This window comes from Lynx canadensis, chromosome B3 (genome assembly GCF_007474595.2).
Source record: "Lynx canadensis isolate LIC74 chromosome B3, mLynCan4.pri.v2, whole genome shotgun sequence".
NCBI classification, from domain to species: Eukaryota; Metazoa; Chordata; class Mammalia; order Carnivora; family Felidae; genus Lynx; species Lynx canadensis.
In genome coordinates, this window is record NC_044308.2 from 143,285,270 (window position 1) to 143,305,086 (window position 19,817).

At 46.4% G+C, this 19,817-nt stretch overlaps 1 protein-coding gene across 1 annotated transcript in view; it reads right to left on the reverse strand.

Annotated features, from left to right (window-relative positions):
- Window positions 1-19,817, reverse strand: part of MOK (MOK protein kinase) — a 61,076-nt gene that overhangs the window by 30,632 nt on the left and 10,627 nt on the right. Inside the window, exon 2 of the mRNA XM_030320020.2 lies at window positions 6,565-6,679. Within this exon, the coding sequence (XP_030175880.1) occupies window positions 6,565-6,679 (115 nt within the window). The remainder of the gene's footprint in view (window positions 1-6,564; window positions 6,680-19,817) is intronic.

Genomic DNA, 19,817 nt, shown 5'->3' on the forward strand with positions numbered 1-19,817 from the left:
GTGCGTTGTAATGGATGCAAACTTTGCCTTTCAAGAAAAAGCCCCATATGCTAACAAGCAAGTGGGGAAGGACCGGGTAAACGTGCACACGAATCAAAATCACAGGCCTGTTGATTCTGGCTGCTGGGTACCTGGGGTTCATCACACTGTTCCGTTTACTTTGTTAAGATTTTCTATGATTATATTATTAACTAAAAGCTCTTAAAGTGACTCATGGATTGCTTGCCTTTGCCTTTATTTATAACCTCACAAAGCAGACTTTATTTTGGTAAAAGTAATTTGAAGACCAGGCAGTGATGGGACTTGAGAAAAACCACGTACTAAGTCAAGACCGGACGGCCGCACGGCATTCCGCCGCGGTCAAGAGCCCTGGAGAGAACGCAGGCCTTGGCCCTGCACAGACCCGGGTCCCACGCTGGGCCCTACTGCTGGCCAGCTGGGTGACACCGGGCAGGTGAGAGAACTCGGCTCTCCAGCCGCGCTTCCCTCGTCTGAAAGAAGGCAAGACAGCATCTTTCTCGCAGGGCTGCCGCGAGGATTAAATGCCGCACGTCCACAGCTCACCCAGGGTTGGGCATGGCGCCAGACACGTGGTGACCAGCCGCTGTCCTCTTCATCATGATTGCCGTTAGCACCCCACTTCGGTTTTCAGAAGGTTTCAAGCCCCGCTCACCCGCACTGTCGTATGGCAGGTTGGTCGATGGCTGGATCGCAGCACCAGCACTGTGCGGGGTGCCCACCTGCCTCAGGTCAACCCTCGCGAGGCTCGCGTGAGGTCGAGCCCGGGTAGGCATCTACCTGGTAGCTACAAAGCAACTGAGGCACCGAGGGAGTGAGGAACCGTCCCAGGCCACAGAACTAACCGTGGAAGAGCTGTTCTACCTTCAGAGCCTGGGCCCTGACCCTGTGCTGACCACGAGTAGCACGTATGTGTCAGTCTTACTCCTTCAGGATACAAAGCAAGTGCCTACACAGTTCGAGATGGAATTTCTTTTTAAAAGAGACTCATTCCATTTCTTTACAGTGTTTCTATGCGCAGAATACAGAGTACGATCGTAGCAAAAAGAAAAAGAAAGTGGGGGTGGGGGTGGGGGTGGGGGGTGGGGGAGGGCTGTAGTGAACTGTTGTGCTTGTGAGTGCAGGTGGGGACCACTGGGAAGACAGACCAGAACAGGGATCGGGAGGCCTGGGCCGCGCCGCAGGCCTCCGGCCAGTAACTCGCTATCCCGAACCGAGGCTTTGAGTGACTCTGGAGGAAAACCGTCCTCGTGAGCCGAAAGGACCCTTCCTGCCACAGCACTAAAGAACCGGCTTGTGTGACCTTACCTGCACTTCACACTAGCCACTATTAATGCAAATGCTGTCCGTTTCTATTTCAGTAAGAGGGAAAGGAAAGGAAAGGAAGTAAAACTTGGAAGAGGTGGGAGTCAGCAGCTCCAAATACCGGCCTCACTCTGCCCGTGTGACTCAGCGTGATTTTCCTATTACCGCTTCTCGTTTCTCATGCCACCCACACGACTGTGCAAGGTGACTTTGAGGATTTACTTAGACAGTGATACATGAGCAGAAATGGATTTTAAAGAACCTAAAATTATTCTTCGACTGAATAAGATTAAACTATTTAATAATGGTGATAGATATTCCAGAACTCCAAAAGCTAGAAATATGATTTTCATGGTTAAAAAACAGAAGAACAACATTAAACTTGTGGACCAAGTATCAGCGACCCTGGAACATCCAACAAATTATTAGCAATCTCCTTCCTAGAAACGACCCCAAAAGCAGCTGTCTTTCTTCTAGAAACTATGGAGTCATTTCTTCCTATAACTCAGAAATGAGAATGGAGGGAGCTTAGGAACAATATGAGTCATTCCAGGTCACTTATGGTTATTTTTGTTTGATTTTTTGCTTCATTTTTTAAATGTTTTATTTTACTTTTGAGAGGGAAACAGAGTGTGAGCGAGGGAGGGGCGGAGAGAGAGGGAGACACAGAATCCGAAGCAGGTTCCAGGCTCTGAGCTGTCAGCATAGATCCTGATGTGGGGCTCGAACCCACGAACTGTGAGATCACGACCTGAGCGAAAGTTGGAAGCTCAACCCACCGAGCCACCCAGGTGCCCCATAATCATTTTTATTAAGTTTATTTGTTTTGAGAGAGAGAGAAAGAGAGAGTGCACGTGCAAGTGGGGGAAGGGCAGAGAGGGAGAGAATCCCAAGCAGGCTTCGTGTTCAGCGAGGAGCCCAATGTAGGACTCAATCCCATGAAACGTGAGATCATGACCTGAGCCAATATCAAGTCGGATGCTTAACTGACAGAGCCACCTGGGCGTCCTCAAATCATTTTAGACTAACAAGGGTTATCAAGATAGTACAGCTCTCTATTGTAACCCAGCTTCTTTTCACGTTAACACCTTACACAACATTTATCAAAACTAAAAAATTAACATTGGTACAATTCTATTAATTAGACACTTTATTTGGATTTCGGCAGTTTCCCCGGGAATGTCTTTTTCTCTTCCAGGGTGAAGGATACCTCATTGCAATTAAGATGTCATGTTCCCTTACTCACCCTCCAGTCTGTGACGGTTCGTGTCTTTGTTTTTCATTACCTTCACAGTTTTAGGAGTAGCAAGCAGGTATTCTGCAGAATGCCCCTTAATTTGGGCTGGGCTGATGTATTCTCATAAGTAAGCGGAGATTATGGATCTTCAGGAAAGAACACGATGGAGGTGATATGTGTGCTTTTTCAATCCCATTGTATCAGGAAGTACATGACACCTATCTGGCTTATTACTGATGGTGTTAATCATTTCGTTAAGGTGGTATCTTCCGGGTTTTTCATTGTAAAGTTACTAACTTTCCCTTCCTATTTTCTGTACTTTAGGAACAAGTGCAGCCCACACTCAAAGGCAAGGAAAGTAAGCCCCACCTCCTGAAGGAAGGGATATCAAACAATGTATGGACATATGCTAGAACCACCACGTTAATTAATAGTTAGGGGGAACCACTGGAGGCTCTGCAGAAACCCTGTTCTCTTCCAAGCTTCACCTACTAATTTCAGGGTTCCTCAGTTTATCTTGCCTGTAGAAATTACCACTGTTATTCTAATGAGGATTTTCTATTTCCCTCATTCCTTCTATATTTATTAACTGGAATCCTTCTATAAAGAATTGTCCCCTCATCCCAATTTATTTATTCACTCATTTATTTATCGGTATGGACTCATGCTTACCTGACAAGATAGATGAGAGGGTGGAGAGAGAAAAAGAGAGATGTGTCTACATATGGATCATACACGCACATACTAGGTCTGTCTGCTGAGTCTAGAGGGACTGACTTCCCAGAAGGAATGAGCACCCCTGGTGCCAAGATCTCGTTTTCTAAATACCTTTCTCCAATGAAAGGAACCAGGGCTCCTTGGAGAAATGGATGATTCTAGGGGAGGAAAAATACAAGATGAGCCTTCAGGATCTGAAGAAATGAAAGTGTTAAAAAAGGAAAAAAGATAAAAAGGATGGGGCATGTCAAAAGAACATAGGCGCCAACCTGAAGGAGCTCCCCAGAGCCGCAGCTGGAAGAATCTAAGCAGGAACAATTATTAGATAAATAATGACAGTATTGGATTATAATCTTCTATAGGTTTGAACCTATGTATCAAGAGCAAATCAGAACTCAAGTGAATAAACCCAGAGTCCACTTCCTCTTAGGTTTGAATTACACAGGCTGGCAGATACCTATCAAAACTAGCCTGAGACTCTATCACGGATTCCGTACATCAAACAGCGACAAAATACCACTAGCCGGAGTAAACGTACTTCCTTTTAAGTAAAGCCAATATGTGAAATTGTTATTTATACAACAGAAACTAAAGCCTGTTCCCCAGGTCATGACCTCATGGTTCGTGAGATCGAGCCCCGTCAGGGTCTGTGCTGACAGTGCGGAGCCTGCTTGGGATTCGCTGTCTCCCTCTCTCTCTGCCCCTTCCCCGCTCATGCTTCCCCACCCTCCCTTTCAAAATAAATAAATATTTAAAAAAAATAATACACCAAAGCCTGTTCGTAATCCCCTATACGTACACAAACTTTACAGAAAGTAACTCCAGGGTGCCTGGTTGGCTCGGTCAGTGGAGCATAGGACTCTTGATCTTGGGTTTGTGAGTTCAAGCCCCACATTAAGTGTAAAGATTACTAAACAAACAAACAAGTAAAAGAAAACAAAATTTAAAAAGTAACACTGACTCAGTGGCATTGTATTAAAAACCTTTACTTTTATGAGTTTTTAAAAGAACAATATATGTTCCAATCAACCACTTTTATTTTCTTAATTTTTTAAAATGTTTTATTTACTTTTGAGAGAGTGCAAGTGGGGGAGGGGCAGAGAGAGAGGGAGACAGAGGATCCAAAGCGGGCTCCGTGCTGACACCAGCGAGCCCGACGTGGAGCTCGAACTCACCAACCGTGAGATCGCGACCCGAGCCGAAGTCGGGCGCTCAACCGACTGAGCCACCCAGGTGCCCCATCAACCACTTTTAAAGTTAAGACAAAGAGCATTAATTGTTTCTGAAATCCAACAAATGACCGCACATACAGTAAGGAGGGCTACCATGTACCGAACATTTGCCGCGTGCCCCCGCTTTGCTCCCAACTTTCCCTTCATTCCCTCATTTAGTCGTCAAGCACCTCACGACAAGGAGGCCAAGGTTCAGTGGGCGAGGCACTCGGTGTGCCAGGGACCTGGTAGGTGGTGGATCCGGACCGCGCTTCACCGCCAGGAAACCACGTCCCTGTTCTTTGATGCAACCTTTCTACGATGCGTTACAGAGATCTCTCGACTCTCCTGAAGGCACACCCGTGACCGGCTGTGATTCCTCCTGACGGCCAGCACGTCACCCCGACGCAGCAACGGTCGCAGGAAGGCCTCAGGTCAGCAGGCTGTCTGTCTGGTCCACGTTTCATATCTACCTCCTCACAAGACAGGGGCGAGTGAGCCCTGTTGCAAGTACACATCCACCCCGAGCCTGACAGCGGGACCTGATGGGGACTCCAGGCCTCTCCTAAGGTGCACGTGTCACGTCCCGCGGCTCAAAGTCCTTTCTCTGCTACTCTGTGTTTGTGGCATCTCTGAAAACTGGCTGTTTAAGGAAGTCTGCTCTTTACATATGGGATAATCAGTACGCTGCACGTCAAATTCCCATCACGAGTCGTTCACAGGTAAAGACGGAGGAGGGAAAAGATCAAGAGACCCAGAGGATGCAGAACACACAGAGGAAGGGCTGGAGACCCAGTGACTTCAGAGTCTCAACAGCGGCGGGTAAATGACCGCACGCTTCGGGCAGGGGAGAAGGAGGAGTTTGGCTGCGTAAGATCTGGATTCAAATATGCCTCTGCCCACCTAGTGACCTAGAGTGACAGCTGTCAAGCTACTTCCGATCTCTAAGCACCTCTCCTCGTGTGTTCGCAAACCAGGGATGGTCCCACACGCCCCGTGTGGATGTCGTGAAGATCACAATACTGTTCTCAGACCTTCTGACATGGCGAACTGCCCTGTACTCCTTTCTGATCTGAGAAGTAATTTTTTATGCCAAGAGTTTGAAATCAAGGTTGATACCCTGAAACACTTCAGAAGGCTCTGTGTCAATGTGGGGGAAGGACTCTTTTTTTACATCTTGCTTTTATTTATTTATTTAAAAAATTTTTTAATGTTTTTATATTTATTTTTAGGGCAGAGAAAGAGCATGAGCAGGGGAGGGGCAGACACAGAATCTGAAACAGGCTCCAGGCTCGGAGCCGTCAGCACAGAGCCCGACACGGGGCTCGAACTCACGGACTGCGAGATCATGACCTGAGCCGAAGTCGGACGTGCAACCGACTGAGCCACCCAGGCGCCCCTTTTCAACTTGCTTTCAATATTTAGAGACTTCGATTCCTTTGATATATTAAAAAAAAAAAAAAAAAAAAAGGCTGAGCTTCGAACCTCTTCACTGAAAGTTCCACAGCTGCAGTGAGGCCGGCATCGGCTTCACTGTCCCAACAGAGCTTCCTAATCACACCTGGCGTCTGACCCGTTAGAAGCTGCAAACTTGAGGGATTCGAGACACCACTCTGAGGGCAAAGCCACAGCAGTCCCCCAAGTGATGAACCCAGAACAAGCCAGCTCCCCTCTCCACGAGCAGCAATAGATCAGTGTCAGGGAACAGAGTTCCCCAACCCGATCTGGAAATTGTTTCTCAATAGGTTAACGAACTCAGGACTAATCAAACCACAAGTGTCTCTACGATGTCGAGACAGGTTTCATTTATAAAAGTCCAACATACGACTTTCAGGAACACAGAGGCTGTTGAAAGTGAGGCACGCTTTTACAATTTAAATGTTCTGTGACCCCTGGTCACTGGCGTTACAGCAAGGCCGGACACGAATAAAACCTAGTGTCATAAACCTCAAGTTAGCCCGTAATCCTCTGCCCAAAGAAAGCTGATCGTCTCTTACCTGTCACTGCGTGAGTACCAGCCCCCCACTGCAGAACCCAGAGCTGTCTTTAGTCTTAAACAGGTCTCTGACCGCCTACCTTTCAAAGCGCTGTTTCATTTGCTTACACGCGTAGTAGCTTCCGTCTCTCAGGCTTTGCAGCTTCGTAACTTCGGAAAACGTTCCCTCTCCTATTTTGCCAATTGCTTTATAGTCTACAAATAAAAAGAATCACACAAAGAAAACGTATTTATGCATGTATTGTGTACTCAACTTCCAGACGGCGGTCTTTTTTTTTTTTTTAACCCACACGATAACCCGACACCGACAGGCTGAGCACGGTTCTTTCATGGTGTCCAGCGCTCAGTGCTCCCCTCGGTTCCAGGGGAGCCGGCAGGGGCGGGGACTGGAGACGACGACCAAGAGGTGCGAACGTCCAGTTATGAGATAAACAGGTGCCAGGGACGGAACATGTGACACGATCACTGACTACAGCCAACACTGCCGTCCGCCACACAGGAGAGTCGTTAAGAGATTAGGTCCGGAGAGTCCTGGTCACAAGGAGAAAGCTGTTTCCCTTTCTCTTTTTATCGTATCTATACGAGAAGATGGATGTTAGCTGAACTCATCACGGTAATCATTTCACAACATCCGTAAATCAAACCACTGTGCTGTGCGCCTTAAGCTGTGTGCCAATTCTTTCTCAGTAAAATGGGGGACAAGAATAAACAGGATTCTCTCATGCTGAGAAACAAAAAAGACGCTAGGCTACGTGCGGGCCCCGAGTACCGCTGCCCCTGTACTCTGGAGCCCGTGGCGAGACGCCGGGCCACCCTGCAAGAACCGGACAGACAGACAGCCGGAGCAGCGGAGGCAAGCTCGCCAGCAGGTGCACCTGGGCACGGGTGCGGGTGGGCTCTGGGCAGCCTCCGAGCATCCTCCTGAAAATCAGCCTCCCAGCCCACAGGAGGCCCAGCTGATCTGCGGCGCGGCGCGGCCCGATTTCCTGAAATCTGACAGCAGCTTCCCGGGCCCGGCTGCCCCCTGCCACCCACCATCACCTCGGCACAGCCTCTGATTCGCTACGTAAAGTCCCACAGCATCTGAAAGACCCAGAACAGTTTCTGTTTTCCTGGCTGAACTCTGACAGACGCAGAAATAAGGATCTTGAGATGAGGTGCTGCTGGGAACAAAAATCTAAAAACGAAATGCAGTCCGGCGGCAGGCAGCAGGCTGGGGCGCTGGAGAGCCTGGCGCCAGAGCAGGGTCCCCCGGGCCCGCAGGCCTCTGGAAGGTGGAAGGGGCGGGGCTGTGGGCTGTGTTGGATACCGCTGACCGCCTGAGCACATTCCTTCCGGACGACAATGAGCTCAGGAGAGAAACGCTACTTTTCAAGAAGCAATGGGAGGAATGAGAACAACCCAGAAAGGAGAAGTCTAACTGGGATGAAAAGCTTCTGCAGCCCAAATAATAGGAGAATAACGTTGTCCAGTCATGTGGAGGCTGCCCGGTCACACAAATGGTTCTTCCTCGCGCTGACATCTCAGCCGGGCCCTGGTTTCAGAGAGCCTCGAGGGAGGTCCCGGAGACAGAGGCAGAGATGCAGAAAGTGGGGCCAAGAAGAAATAGGGCAAAAGCTCTGGAACTACATCTCGCAAAGAACCTTCAGTGTGGAGCTGACCGGAAGCAAACAGATCAGGAACCTATTCAACAGACCTGGGCCAAAGAAGCCTGTCTGTCCCCTCTGGGTCCCAAACCTACCCAAGCACAGAGCAGGCTTTTAAAACAGCACAACTCCAAAGAAGGCCATCCTCAATGCCTCTCTTCGTAATGCCTGTGTGAATTCTGGTTTGTTCAAAACCAACAACAAAAGACACTCTTTTTTTTAGAAGTGGTGTTTTTCAGAAATTACGCGTTTACAAAGGAAAAAAGTTCTTACTTGTTAACAAGAAATACTGTAGTGTTGCCAGGTGAAATGGGAAGAGGCCTGGGATTACTTTAAAATGCTCCTGGAAAAAAAAGTGGGGGGTGCTGGGGTGGCTCAGGGCTCAGTCGGTTAAGCGTCCCACTTGTGATCTCGGGGTCATGAGTTCAAGCCCCACATTGGGCTCACGATGGGCACGGAATCTACTTAAAAAAAAAAAAAGAAACATGGGGGGCGCCTGGGTGGCTCAGCCGGTTAAGCGTTCAACTTTGGCTCAGGTCACGATCTCACGGTTCACGCGTTTGAGCCCCCCATTGGGCTCTGTGCTGTTGGCTTCGGATCCTCTGTCTCCCTCTCTCTGCCCTTCCCCGGCTCATGCGCGCACTCTCTCCCCTCTGAAAAATAAACGTTAAAAAAAGTTTTAAAAGGAAAATGCTCCTACACATTCCCATTTGCCACTGCTGCAAATGTACACTGGGACGGTCATTCGGAGGGCAATTTGACAACATCTATTAAATCCATATGACATTCATACCCTTTGACACAGCATCTGCTACTGTAGAACCTACCCTGGAAGAAATACTTGTTCAAGTATGTATGTATCCGAGGATGTTACTTCAACATTATTTCACAGGGAAAAACTGATGCCCCCCAATGTAGAACTAGATAACTTACGTGTAGTTTATCCATACAACGGAATATATTTAAAAGAATGACACAGATGATTTCCTTAAAGACAATACACTTAGTGGCTCTCTCTCTCAGGGGAAAGGTTACAAGTGTCTCACTAAGTTAGATATTTTCCATAATGAGAGCACCATTTTATTAAAAAGCAATAATAAAAACTAGAAGCTCCAGAAAAAAAAAAAAGTGGTGGGGGTAACAACAGCAAAATGTTATCACTGTTGAAACTAGGGTGACAGATACACATGAGGGTTCACTATATTATTTCCTCTATTCCTGGCATGCTTGAAATTTTCCATAATAAAAAGTGAGAATAAAAAAACAAAGGGGCGCCGGGTGGTTCAGTTGGTTGAGTGTCCGACTCCTGATTTCGGCTCAGGTCATGATCCCAGGGTCGTGAGATCGAGCCCCAAGTGGGGCTCTGCACCGAGCATGAAGCCTGCTTGAGATTCTCTCTTTCTCCCCTGTGCCCCTCTCCCCCGCTCATGGGCTCTCTCGAAATAAACAAGTGAGATAAAATTAAAAAATAAAAAAGTGATGGGGCGCCTGGGTGGCCCAGTCGGTTAAGCGTCCGACTTCAGCCAGGTCACGATCTCGCGGTCCGTGAGTTCGAGCCCCGCGTCGGGCTCTGGGCTGATGGCTCGGAGCCTGGAGCCTGTTTCCGATTCTGTGTCTCCCTCTCTCTCTGCCCCTCCCCTGTTCATGCTCTGTCTCTCTCTGTCCCAAAAATAAACGTTGAAAAAAAAATTTTTTTTTAAATAAAAATAAATAAAAAAAAATAAAAAAAAGTGAAAACAGGAGTGCCTGGCTGGCTCAGTCAGTGGAGCAAGCGACTCTTGATCTCTGGGTTGTGGGTTCAAGCACCGCATTGAATGTAGAGATTATTTAAAAAAAATAAAATCTAAAAAAAAAAAAAGTATAAAAGAGGAAGTGGTAGTCGCTGCAGTGGTGGCACAAAGAGAGTCGGGAGGGGGAAGAAAGGAAAAAGAAGACCTCCCCCATGTGACCTGGCAGGTTCATGCCCCTGACTAGCCAGGACAGAAATGATCCCCGGAAACCTCAGCAGATAAAGATGATGGAAAAGCCCCCAGGAAAGACTCCAAACGGGGAACACCCACACAGGACTTCGCATGAACAGGAAACACAACTTTCTTATGTAAAGCCCCTGAGATTTGGGGGTTTTTATTTATCCATGACAGCACCTAGTAAGTATTGCCCTAACATACTTGATATATAAATATCACGATTTATAAAACAAAGAGAACAACAGACTCTTGAGAATTTGTATTTGCGAGATTTCACCTTAAAAAATCATCTCTTTGGAGCATCTGGCCGGCCTGGTCAGTAGAGCCTGCAACTCCTGATCTCGGGGTAGTGAGTTCAAGCCCCACGTTGGGTGTAGAGACTACTTTTTTAAAAAATCACCTTTTAAATAAATATTCAATGACTTTAGTTACAAAAATTCAACCTACACCAAATTTTCAGAACAAGTTCGTATCTGTCTGAGATTTTACCTACTCACAAGTTACGAAGTGAGCCTGTGACTGTCACAAGTGCTGGCAAAAGACACAGCTTTTGGGATCAGAGACAAAGGACCTTATGACTCATGGTGCAACGAGGCAGAGGAGCATCAGCATGTTTACATTGGTTTCCCTGCCCCGAAGTCTTCTCATGGCGGTGACCTGACGGGCCCAGAGGACACCTGCACAGCAATGGGCTGCTTTACAGGAGAGGAACCCAGGGCCAATGGCCAAGCACTTTTTTTCTTTTTTAATTTATTTATTTTGAGAGAGGAAGGGAGGGAGAGAGAGAAAGAGAGAGAGAGAGAGAGAGAGAGAGAGAGAGAGAGAGAGAGAACAAGCAGGGAAGGGACAGAGAGAAGGAGAGAAAGAGGGAGGGAGAGAATCCCAAGCAGCCCCCATGCTGGCAGCACAGAGCCCGATGCAGGGCTCGAACTCACAAACTGTGAGACCATGACCTGAGTGAAATCAAGAGTTGGACACTCAACCGACTGAGCCCCCCAGGCGCCCCTGGCCCAGCACTTTTTGAACAAGCAGACATAGGATGGATAAGTCTTGCAAGAACTTTCGGGAAGCTCAGGGAGCTGGCAAACGGTTTTCCCTCACAGTTCATTAGAGTGTTATAAACAACTGGTTTTACTGATACGCAGTATCTGGTGTGGTATTATTCCTACGTATAATTATTCATATATATGTAATACTGATTTTAATGCTACTTTTCAACTTTTTTTTTTTTTTTTTTTTGGGACAGAGAGAGACAGAGCATGAACGGGGGAAGGGCAGGGAGAGAGGGAGACACAGAATCGGAAACAGGCTCCAGGCTCTGAGCCCTCAGCCCAGAGCCCGACACGGGGCTCGAACTCACGGACCGTGAGATCGTGACCTGGCTGAAGTCGGACGCTTAACCGACTGCGCCACCCAGGCGCCCCATACTTTTCAATCTTACTCCAAATATTAATTTCAGTGTACATTTTCAAATATCTTAGCTTCAGGTCATGCAAAATGAGAAAATCCTATTTGTAATTACATAGTTGCAGAAATTGGAAAAAATGCCTTTCCCCAAGAACAGCATCTAACCATGTTATTCCCATTCAAACTACCACATACTGCACGGTAGTTAACAGCCATGGGAAGAAATAAGAACCTAGAACTACTGTGCGTATGTTAGACGGTCAACGACTCCTGAAGGGAATGACCGAAGAAACCACTGTGAAAGCTTCTCACAAAAATTTATTTTCCAAAGATGATTTCTAGGAAAGGAGATACAAAGCACGAAGAGTACGTAGTGAGTTGAACGGTGGACCCCGAAAGACACGCCCTCATCCTAACCCCTGCCATCCCCGACTGTTACCTCAGTAACAGGAAAGTCTCTGCAGGTGTAATTAAGTTAAGGGTCTTGACATGGAACATCCTGGATATCCACATGGACCCTGAATCCAATGGCAAGTGTACTTATGAGAGACACACAGAGAGAGCAGAATGGTGGTTGCCAGGCGCTGGAGGGAGGGAGAAATGGGGAATTGTGACTCAGTGGGTCCAGAGTCAGAGTCACGCAAGATAAAAAAGTTCTGGAGATTGTTGTATAACAACGGGTGCACGGTTTGCAGTACCATAAACATAAAAGTGTATTAAGAAAGTAGAGCTCATGTCGTTGTTTTCACCACAATAAAAAAAAGAGAGAGAGAGAGAGAGAGAGAGAGAGAGATACACACATAGACACAAAAGGGGAGGCCATGTGAAGACGGAGCCAGAGCTCTGGCAGCTGCTGGAAGCTGCCAGAAGGGGCCAGGAAGGACCCGCCCCTGCAGCCTCCCGAGGAAGCACAGTCCTGCCGACACCTTGATTTCAGACTTCCGGCTCCAGAACTGGGAGAGAAGACATTCCTGCTGGACTGAAGCCACCCAACTGGCAGTAATTTGTTGCGGCAGCCCCAGAGTACACAGGTGAGGTGAAACTGATATTTTTTCAATCTAAGGAAACGTTTTTTTCCATTAAAGGAAAGACATTTTCTAAGCATAACAACGTAAGCGGTCACTCTGAAGAGATGCATATATTTGACTACGTAAAAACGTAAAACCTGAAGAAATGCTCTTTTTAATGGTTAAATGAATTACGAAAAAGCCACACGCAGGAATGTTATACAGCAGACAACAGGAGTGAGGTAGCTCTGTAGCTTGTGATGGGGAAGAACCTTTGGAGATGGAGTATCAACGAAAAGGCAGATTAGGGAACAACACGTCAACTGTGTTAACGTTTGCAAAAAAAACAAAATGAAAGGAAGGGAAGTATTCGCACGGTGCCAGCAGAATGGCTCCCCAACAGTGTCCGTGGCCCTGGAACCTGTGAATGTCAGTCTGCGTGGCAGGAGGGAGTTCAGGTTGCCGGAGGAGGGGCGCCGGGCGGGGGAGGGGGCTCATCCGCTGAGCGTCTGGCTCTCGGTTTGGGCCCAGGTCATGATCTCACGGTTCTCGGGATCGATCCCACACTGGGCTCTGTGTTGACAGAGTGGCGCCTACTTGGGATTCTCTCCCTCCCTCTCTCTGCCCCTCTCTCACCTGTGTGCGCGCGCGCTCTCTCTCAAAATAAATAAACTTTAACAAAAATTTTAAAGATTGCAGAAGGAATTGTTAAGGTTGCCAGTGAGCTGACCTTAAGGAAAGGTTCCTAAACTTCTCAGGTGGGCCCAATGTAGTCACAAGCGCGGTGAGCTGAAGGAGGCACGGGGACAGAGTCAGAGACTAGAAGGTGTGACAGTGCTGACTTTGAAGAAGTGGAAGAGGTGACGAGTTGAGGAACACAGGTGGTCTCTAGAAGCTAGAAAAGGCCAGGAAACGGGTGCTCCTTCAGAGCCTCCAGAAGCTTGATTTTAGTTCAGTGTGACTCACTTCAGACTTCCGGCCTCCAGACCCTCATAAATTTGTGTTGTTTTAAGCCACTGAGTTTGTGATAGTTTGTTACAGCAGCAATGAAAAACTAAAACACGCAGACATACTTATGCTCATCTATACATAGAAGGAACTAGAAGGAACATAAGAAAGTGCCAAGTGGTGACCTCACAGGGGAGGAAGTCTAGACGGCTGGAGGATAGGAGGAGAAAGGAGACTCACCTTTCACCATAGAACCACCTACGCTTTTTACATTATACTTTTTATTTGTATTCTGCTTGTAAAAATAATTCAAGGGATAATGCTGTATTTTCCTCATGGTTCCTTTAAGGACGATAGATTAAAAATAAATAGATAGATAGATAGATAGATAGATAGATAGATAGATAAATTAAAAACCAAGCATTTATTTAAATTTTTTTTTTCAACGTTTATTTATTTTTGGGACAGAGAGAGACAGAGCATGAACGGGGGAGGGGCAGAGAGAGAGGGAGACACAGAATCGGAAACAGGCTCCAGGCTCTGAGCCATCAGCCCAGAGCCCGATGCGGGGCTCGAACTCACGGACCGCGAGATCGTGACCTGGTTGAAGTCTGACGCTTAACCGACTGCGCCACCCAGGCGCCCCCCCAAGCATTTATTTAATACACTCTTAAAGCAAATGGCAATCTACGAAATAAAAATTTACAAGAAAATTCAAAATAACAGAACATAAGATGCCATTCCACACCCATGAGAATGGCTAGAATCAAAAAGTAAGATAATGACGAGCGTTGGTATGGATGTGGAGAAGGGAGAGCTCTGATACGTTGCTGGTGGAAACGTCAAATGGTGCAGCCGCCGTGGAGGACAGTTCAGCACTGTTGTGGAGGACAGTTCAGCACTGTGGAAAACAGGCTGGCAATTCTTCAAGGTGTTACACAGTTACCCCACGACCCAGCAATTCTACTTCTAGGTACACACTCAAGAGAAATGGACAATTAGGTCCAAATAATAACCTGTACACAAATGTCCACAGAAGCCTTGTTCGTAATAGCCAAAGATGCAAGCGACTCGTATGTCCGTCGGCTAAAGAACGGATACACAAAATATGGTCTATGCACACAGTGGAATATTATTCAGCCACAGAAAGGGACGACATCCTGACACAAGCTACATCATGGATGAACCTAGAAAACGATATGATGAGAGAAGCCAGACACAAAAGGCCGTTTACATGAAGTGGCCAGAATACACAAATCCACTGACACAAGGTACAGATTTGGGTGGGGGATGAAAACGTTTTAACAGATTATTATGTTGGGTGTTGCACAACTCAGTAAAAAACAAAAAAACCTAAAATCACCGAACTGTACGCTTTATTATTTAAAAAAAAAATTTTTTTTTCAACGTTTATTTATTTTTGGGACAGAGAGAGACAGAGCATGAACGGGGGAGGGGCAGAGAGAGAGGGGGACACAGAATCGGAAACAGGCTCCAGGCTCCGAGCCGTCAGCACGGAGCCCGACGCGGGGCTTGAGCTCACGAACCTCGAGATCGTGATCTGAGCTGAAGTCGGCTGCTCAACCAACTGAGCCACCCAGGCACCCCTTTATTATTTTTTTTTAACATTTATTTATTTTCGAGAGAGTGAGAGCACATAAGCACATGCGTGCACACAGGAGGGACAGAAGATCTGAAGCAGGCTCTGTGCTGCCAGCAGAGAGCCCGACGCAGGGCTTGAACTCGTGATCTGTGAAATCGTGACTTGAGTTAGAGTTGGACACTTAACCAACTGCGCCACCTAGGCATCCCTGAATTGTACACTTTAAATGTGTGAACTTTATAGTATGTATTTTATATCTCAATAAAAATGTTAAAACAAATCCGTGGCATTAGAAGTCAGAACAGCGGTTACCCTTGGGAGGCGGTGTGACTGGAACGGACCCAAGGGAGCTCTCAGGATCCTGGTAATGCTGTTTCTGATCTTGGCACAGGTTACATGGGCATGTTCACTTCATACATGTAAGTGGATCCACACAGTTCAAACCTGTGTAGTTCAAGGGTCAACTTGGTCCTGGCATTATATTACACCAAAGCAGAAACAAACAAACAACAGCAAAAATAAAGCAAGCTTCGGCCAATGGACTATTATTATTTTAGTATTAAGACTATTCCATTAGTAGATAAGGAAATCTGCACATGAAAAGCCAATGTGCAGCAAAAGACCATGACAGAAGCCAAGTCTCACAACTGGCCTGCGTTACAAGAAAGAAAAGGGTGGGCCACCAGAGCACAAAGAGCCTCCCTGCATAACAGCAGGGAGAAATACCTGAGGATATTGTCTTTAGACTAGCATTTTCCAAACAGAGTTCCACAAAACACTAGTACCTCTCAAATCCTAATGGGTACTCCATAAAAGAAGGTTTCATGAGCAATGAAAGTTAGGAAATGCGGGGTTAAATAAGGAGAACCATGTTTGACTGCAGGATTCCTTGAATACGTGGGGAGTCTCCAGGGTAAGGAAGGGCAGTGGGGAGGGGAGGTGGGGTACATAACCAGGTTTATGTCCAAAACATGGCAGTTAACAGCCCCAAGGCTGCTCAAGATCCCCAAACTGAAGATCTGTAAACTAAGTTATTAGAATTCCTTTTGTCCAAGTCTTCCTTGAACAAAAAACACTAACTGATCTAGGTCCCAGCAAGGCAGGATTTCAAAACTATTCTGCCAGTTTTTACAGTTCTTCCCACCGCCCTTCTAAGAGAAGTTGGCTAAAGAAAGAGGACAGGGGCACCTGGCTGGCTCAGTCAGTAGAGCATGTGACTCTTGACCTTAGGGTTGTGAGTTCGAGCTCCACATTGGGTGTGGAGCCTACTTAAAAAAAAAAAAAAAAAAAAAAAAGACAGGGGACTGTCCCCAGTGGAGTCTTCAGGACAGAGGTGTCAGATTCCTCCCAACAAAAAACAGAAGCTGTAACTTGCTGGACAGCCACAGCTTAACTAAACCCCAGGGCCCCTCTGAAACAGGGACCTGCCCACGAAGTCCTGGAACCAGACAAAAAAGTATCTCCTGAGAAGCTGTTCAAAGCAAACTGACCCAAATACAGACCCTGTAAGCTTACCTCTACTGTGTCCAAGTTTGGAACTTTATATGAACAATTTGACAAATCTCTTCAGGAGCCTCCAAACTGTGTGGTAAAATTCAACCAGTCTGATCCTTTCACTGAGTAATATGTCCTTCTGCCTGCAGGAAGAGCCCATCCTGACCTACCTAACCCCACTTTTACCAGTCAAGGAACAGGTGCTGCTTAAGAACACAAATCTTTCTCTTACACAGACTAGGCCATAACGCCCATAAATTTCCCTAAAAGGAAACACAGTCTATTATTGGGCAGAAAAGAGTTCACATGGCAGGCCTAAAATTACTCTCCTCAGAAAGGTTTGCTTGCCCTGCAGAGCAGAGGAAACAATCAACAAAACGAAAAGGCAATGTACAGAACAGGTTGAAGATACTTGCAAATGACATATCCAATAATGGGTTAACATCCAAAATATATAAAGGACTTTTAAAATTCAATACCCAAAACACAAATAATTCAATTAAAAAATGGGCAGAAGACGGGTGCCTGGGTGGCTCAGTTGGCTAAGCATCTGACTCTTGATTTCGGCTCAGGTCATGATCTCACCATTTGTGAGTTGGAGCCCTGCATCCAGCTCTGTGCTGACAGTGTGGGGCCTGCCTGGGAATCTCTGTCTACCTCTCTTTGCCCCTCCCTGCCTTTCTCTTTCTTAAAAATAAATAAATATTTTAAAAAGTAAAAACAAAAATGGGCAGAAGACATGAACAGACACTTTGCCAAAGAAGACATACAGATGGCCAACAGACACATGAAAAGATGCTCATCATCATTCATCACCAGGGAAATACAAATCAAAGCCACAATGAGACATCACTTTACACCTGGCACAATGGTTAAACTCAACAACACAAGAAACAACAGGTGTTGGAGATGTGGAGAAAAAGGAACCCTCCTGCACTGTTGGTGGGAAGGCAAACTGGTACAGCCACTCTAGAAAACAGTGTGGAGGTTCCTCAAAAAGTTAAAAATAGAGCTACCCTACGATCCAGCAATCACACTATTGAGTGTTCACCCAAAGAATACAAAAACACAAATTTAAAAGGAGGGGTGCCTGGGTGGCTCAGTTGGCTAAGCGTCCGACTCTTGATTTCAGCTCAGGTCTCATGGCTTTGCACTGTGTTCCCTGCTTGGGATACTCTGTCTCCCTCTCTGCCTCTCTTCTGATCTCTCTCTCTCTCTCTCTCTCTCTCAAAAATAAACATTTAAAGGGGCGCCTGGGTGGCGCAGTCGGTTAAGCGTCCGACTTCAGCCAGGTCACGATCTTGCGGTCCGTGAGTTCGAGCCCCGCGTCAGGCTCTGGGCTGATGGCTCAGAGCCTGGAGCCTGTTTCCGATTCTGTGTCTCCCTCTCTCTCTGCCCCTCCCCCGTTCATGCTCTGTCTCTCTCTGTCCCAAAAATAAAAAAAATAAAAAAAAAAACCTTGAAAAAAAAATAAACATTTAAAAAATAAATAAATAAATAAAAGGATACATGCACCCCTATGCTTACAGCAGCATGATTTACCATAGCCAAGATATGGAAGCGGCCCAAGTGTCCACGGATTGATGAATTTAGGATAAAGAAGAGGTGATATATACATGTAACAGAATATTATTCAGCCATAAGACAGAATGAAATGTTGTCATTTGCAACAATGTGGATGGAGCTAGAGAATATAACGCTAAGTGAAATAAGTCAGTCAGAGATAGATAAATACCACATGATTTCACTCATATGTGGAATTTAAGAAACAAATGAACAAAAGGAAAAGAGAGAAAGACAAACCAAGAAACAGACCCTTCTCTATAGAGAACAAATTGATGGTTATCAGAGGGGAGGTGGGTGCCGGGGAATGGGTAAAACGGAATGGGGATTAAGGAGTGCACCTGTGATGAGCACAGGTGATGTATGGAACTGTTGAATCACCATATTGTACACCTGAAACTAATATTACACTTAACTAACCGGACTTAAAAACTTAAAGAAAGAAAAGAGAAAGGTCTGCTTGTAAGGCTGGCCCTTGGCTGCCATCTGGGAACCTGGATTTCGGGAGGGTTCCCGCATTCTCTAAACGATGAGTGGCTCACTGTGCCTCAACTGTTCATGAACTTGGTTTATGCTGAATCTGCTTTCCTTCTGGGAGTCTGGAATTTTGTTATGTGCTGGGAAGAGGATGCCTACATTATCAGCTCCCAGTAAAAACCCTAGGTCTCTAACGAGCTTCCTTGATAGAAAATGTTTCACATCTGTTGTCACGACGTGCTGCTGGAGGATTAAGCGAGTTCTGTGTGACTCCACCAGGAGAGGACTCTTGGAAGCTTGTGCCTTGTTTCCTCTAGACTTTGCCACATGCCCCTCTTTCCTTTGTCAACCTTGTTCTATAGCCTCCCGTGGCAGTAAATCACAGCCATGAGTAAAACTAGATCCTGAGTCCCGTGAGTCCTCCTAGCAAATCACAGAACCTAAGGGTGGTCTTGGGAACCCCCTGCCCCAATGCCATTTATGCCACACTTCGGCCTAAATGAGTTAAACATCCCTGGTAGTATGATTAAATCATTGTGCATGTCAACAAAGACTTATTAGCACCAGCCATGCACTGCAGACACAAAAATCGATGACATGATCCCTCACCTTGTGGACTTACAGTACGCCCCCATGTCCCTAATTTTGAGGCCTTTTCTTTTATAAAAGAGAGGGAGAGAGGAAGAGCCACCCCCACATTTAGATAATATTAAAGGTCAGATTAGTAAGTACGTGTGCATAATATTGACTACGTAGTACTTTAGATTCTGATCTTCCAGGACCCACCTGGAGGGCCTCAAAGCAAATGTCTTTCCCTCCTTCTGTATGCACCCTGTCCTCTCTTCCAGAACTCATGTTCCACTTTGCACCTTCTCCCAGGAAGGCCAGAGACTCCTTAAAGGCAAGGTCCACAATCTATTCTCTTTGTGCCCTACGCATACTCAACAAATGAACAGAGACAATGCCTGTTCATATGCCTCTTAATCTATTATTTCTAGAGTCCCCTGGACACACTCTGCAGGGGGAACTTCACTGACCAGCGAATCACAAAATTACTACTATTGGCTAACTGGCAACCAATCCTTTTCTATCCACCTCCATCTTTAAATGCCAGGTATCTGCAATCACACTGAGAGAGACCCGATGTCCCTTAGGTTACCTCCTTTCCCAAGTCAGACCATCCGTATACATGCACCAGTGAGATTAAAAAGATAAGGATAA